The sequence below is a fragment of the Sinocyclocheilus rhinocerous genome, unplaced genomic scaffold, assembly GCF_001515625.1.
Source record: "Sinocyclocheilus rhinocerous isolate Xijiao unplaced genomic scaffold, SAMN03320098_v1.1 scaffold827, whole genome shotgun sequence".
Classification (NCBI taxonomy): Eukaryota; Metazoa; Chordata; class Actinopteri; order Cypriniformes; family Cyprinidae; genus Sinocyclocheilus; species Sinocyclocheilus rhinocerous.
In genome coordinates, this window is record NW_015633173.1 from 1,333,888 (window position 1) to 1,338,532 (window position 4,645).

The window sequence follows — 4,645 nt, forward strand, 5'->3', positions numbered from 1 at the left end:
CAAAAGCAAGAAATCATGTTTTATTGAACAAAATTGTTAAAATACATAATGTATTATAAACAATAGAGCTAATGTACATTACGCATTACAACAAAGGCTTGCAGAGGGTCAACGGCCTGATGATTATTTTTACACATTGATGTGCGATTTAATCCTTGTTTAATATTGACCAAGCACCACTTAATTCAAATGTCCACTTAATCTTTAATATTTGGCCATTTCTTTAGGACAGAAATGCTATAGCCACCGCGCTGCGCACGTATACAAACATTCAGGAGGACACAAACCTCTTGAGAATGCTGCCCCGTGACTTTTATTAATAAAATAGATTAAATACCACCGCTAGTGTAACTTTGTTTTCGTTTTGCGCAAGCTGCAACAGCTCCATTCCGTGTAACAGAAACACTCGGTTTAGCGGAACCTTTACGATTAATTAACCGTGACGTTTTAAAGCACGGTTAATTGCGAAACCGGTTAATCGCTGCATCCCTACTATATACCTGTTGCCATTATCTGACCCTTGCCTCTCTCTAACCATGTCTATGAATAAAGCCTTGCATTTGGATCCGCAGGTCTCATGTCTCGTCAGCCCCGTAACACAAGGTCTGAGGTAAAAATGTAGTTTACGCCAATACGTTAATGTAGTTTATAATAATGTATTATTTTTCAAATGTTTTATTTTAACTTGTTATTTAAAATGTTTTAAATGTAACAATGGTAATTTGATGGTAACATAAAATGATGGTCATTTGAATGATAATTCGTTTTTTTTTCTTTTTCTGTCGTGTAATCAACTAGTTTTCAGTGTCGACTAGTAGGAGCTGTACCGTTTAGTCGACTAGACCCGCACATCCCTAATATATATATATATATATAAATACAACACTGGATTATACTATGCAAACACTAAGGAAAAGAGCAGTCTGGACATACATGTTCATGTCATCCATGACAAAACGCATGAGCTGTAATAAAGCTGGAGGGAAATTAAGTATTTGTGCAGCCATTGATCTCTGTCAAAGTATAGAAAAATCTACACCACAGATGGGACTTGCCAGGGGTTATGTAAAATGAATTAAAGGGCAAAAAAAAAAGATGAAAATCAATATGTGATCCATTAAGGAGTTAAGTGCTGTGTTCTGACAGGTGGCTCTGTCCCAGGCTGCTCACGTCAATGATGGAAAACCGTCCGAGCGTAAATAATGTAGGAATAAATCAGCCAGAAATGAATCCTCTCATCGTTCAGGAGAGGAAACCCAGCGCAGGACTAAATCACACCAAACAACATCAGCTTCTGAAGCCATCTATGAATGCGGCCGTTTGCTTTCCCCGTGCTTTGGAGCATGTGCGGTATTTGCATGAAGGCTGTCTCTCAAGACGATGAAAGATTCATCAAAGAGTCCGGTCCTGCTTCGAGTGTCAGCCAAGGCGCCGGAGCTGTCAGCAGCCAAAGAAGAAATCACACTGCTTTTCAATTTTAGCACCACGTCCACCACCTCAACCCATGTAGACGCTTTATGTTATATGCATGCGTATATGTGAAAGGGTAATGAGAAATGCCTGGCAGAAGTAGAAACTATATTGATCTGAAGCCTCCCAAGAAAACCTAAACGTGTCTTCTCTATGCAGATGAGGTAGCCATCATCCTCCAATGATGATTTAGTCATGTGGTGTTAAGAGGAATCCTATAATGGGTTTGGTCTCCAAAAGATTACATTTTCCAAAGCCCAGTGAGATTTTAAAGCCAGACACATTTACTAAGATCTCGCGCTGCGGTTTAACAATGTGAGCGGCTACCTGAAGGCTATCTCCTGTAATCAACATTTCTCAGTTCGGGTCACACATTATTACAAAGGTAGGCAGGAGGGCGTCTCATTATCCTGAGTGTCTGAGATTACTACGCTGAAGGACTTTCATCAGCGCTGTGCTTGAATCCTGGACTCTGTGCTGCCCCCTTTGTATTCAACCATGTCGTGCCTCCCTAGTCAATACACGGTGATGAAACGAGCTTGCGTCTTGCTGAGAGAACAATAATGTAGTGTTCAAAGATTTATATTGCTGTTAGACTATTTTCAACAAGGGAGATAGTGGAAACCTCCACTGTTATCTGAAACTATGTTTGACAACCAACTGTTTACTTCAACAGACAGTGTTTGGTTTCGACACACACCCATTTATGTAACCCATCATACGAAATCTCAGTGCGGGATGACATTAAGAGGTCACGTCTCATTAAAAGGATTGGATTAGGCTGGGCGGTATGATGGCATAATGTGTCAACTGTAGAGATTGTGCTGTAGGGTTTGTGTGGCGTTATAATAATAATATAATAATTTTTAAATATTATTACAATTTAAAATCACTATTTCCTATTTCAATATATTTTAAAGTGTAATATATTCCTGTGATGCAAAGCTGAATTTTCAGCATCATTACTCCAGTCTTCAGTGTCACATGATCCTTCAGAAATCATTCTAATATGCTGATTTGCTGCTCAAGAAACATTACTTATTATAAATGTTGAAAACAGTTGTGCTGCATAATATTTTTGCAGAAAGCATATTTATTGATTAATTGATTTATTTCAGAATCCTTTGTGAATAGAAGTTTCAAAAGAAGAGCCTCAATATAAAACAGAAGTCTTTCGTAACTTTATAAATGTCTTTAATGTCACTTTTAATCAATTTAATGCATCTTTGCTCAATAATTATTTTTAATAATTATTATATAAAAAGTATTTTTTAAACAAACAAACAAAAAGATATATCTTACTGACTGATATATATTATCCTATTCAAGAGAATTAATAAAACATGAAATACAAAAAACAACTGCAACATCATCCAAGCTCAAGCTTGTTGAGTCATTCATCCAGCATAAGTAACAGGTTACCATAGGAACTCATCTTTCTTCTGCATCACTACTATAGCTATTCTGTGCTAGTTGGAGGAAGAGTCACTGTGGAGATGAGAGATGGCTGTTCTGTTGAAGGGTCTGCCTTACATCAACACAACCACACAAGTACAGGCCCGATGAAGCTCACACAGTGAGCCGTTCCCTCTCCGGACAAACCGCACAAATGAAAGCGTACACTATCACTGAGAGCACATTTGCTGCAGGACACAATGAGAAAGCCCTGAGTATCAGCGGAAAATGCCACTCTTTTGATTTGAATCAGATCCTTCACGTTCTGCCAGATGCTGCTGGGAAAATCTCATTTACAGGAGGGGAGATCGGAAATATGAGCAAAGTTCTACATTAGCCTGATTCAATGAAGGCTTGGAAATGGGCTTTGTGTATGTGCTTCAGGTCACGCTTGAGAGTCCAACATCTTTTTGGTTTCAAAAAGGCTTTCAATTTAGCAGAGTGGGCACAGAGCTTCCTGGATGTGCCGGGATCTTAGAATGAGCTCTAAGTGGGATGGTGTGTGTGTGTGTGTGTGTGTGTTTGTTTGACTTGGCTCAACGTCCGGGCAAACAGCCAGACCACCGCGACAAGACAGACCTGAGGCCACTGTGGCTCTCCTGAGAGGTCTATTGTGTACTGCCAACTATAAATGTCACCGATTTCCAACAGTTTCACACAGAGATTCAAGGAAACTGTGTCTTTAAAAGCGCAGGAGCCGAGAACAAATGCCAGCTACAAGCTTCCAGCTTCCTTCAGGCAGCATGTCAATTATAGCCAGCTTGCATATCAAATCCTTTGGCCATAAGCACATATTCAGTCTGGTAAAACCTGAAAAAAACATCTGTACACTCCAGGTTTACATACCTCTTTGCCTGAGAGATAATAGGCAGACAGCAGGCCTCCAACAAAACGGATGTTCACTTCAAAGACGGAGATTTCGGCATTCTGAAAGAATAAAACACAGGACAACAAAAAGATGTGAATAATAAAGCTCATAAAAACACTGTGACTGGCTCACCTTGAACTGCAGACTGTAAAAATATGGGGGGGGAAATGAATACGCACTACAAACACACTTCGCCCTCACACACCAAATACAAAGAAAGAAAACAATACAACAGAGCTGATAAAGCTCTGCTGGGATTGAGCACAGATACAAACAAGATCCCACGGGAGGGTAAAATCTGAGTGCGGATATTTTTTTCTACGGATCTTGGAAGCCATGACTGCTGGGCTAAGGTGGTTTCCTATGGTGCATGTAACATGAACAAAAACATCACTCAAAGGATAAAGAGCTAAAAAGAGAAGATGCTTCCGAGACTATCTTTCAAATAATAATAATCAAAAAACCTAATATTTCAACAGAAAACCTTTTTGATGTTATACTTACATCTTATATTTATCTGCAGTAGAGAATACTTGCAGCACCATTACATCTGACAATATGATTTTAAATACATTGTTTTAAACCAGTGCTCTTAGACAGGTGGTACACAGAACAACCCTGGAATTTTACATTATAAAAAATATGTATAGTATTAATATTTTATTACTATAATCTTTACATATAAAATAAAATATTTAAATGATTATTATTAATATAAATTATTGTAAATTTTATATTATAAAATACAAAATTGTAAATATTTTATATATATATATATATAAATATATATATATATATATATATATATACACACACACACACACACACACACACACACACACAAAATATATA

The 4,645-nt window shown here is 37.8% G+C and overlaps 1 protein-coding gene across 1 annotated transcript in view; it reads right to left on the reverse strand.

Moving 5' to 3' along the window:
• LOC107743323 (mannosyl-oligosaccharide 1,2-alpha-mannosidase IA-like) overlaps positions 1-3,852 on the reverse strand; it is a gene marked incomplete at its 5' end in the record, with an annotated part of 101,268 nt that extends 97,416 nt beyond the window's left edge. The window contains one exon of the mRNA XM_016556492.1: positions 3,772-3,852. Coding sequence (XP_016411978.1) covers positions 3,772-3,852 — 81 coding nt within the window. The remainder of the gene's footprint in view (positions 1-3,771) is intronic.
• Between the last annotated feature and the right edge of the window lie 793 nt (positions 3,853-4,645).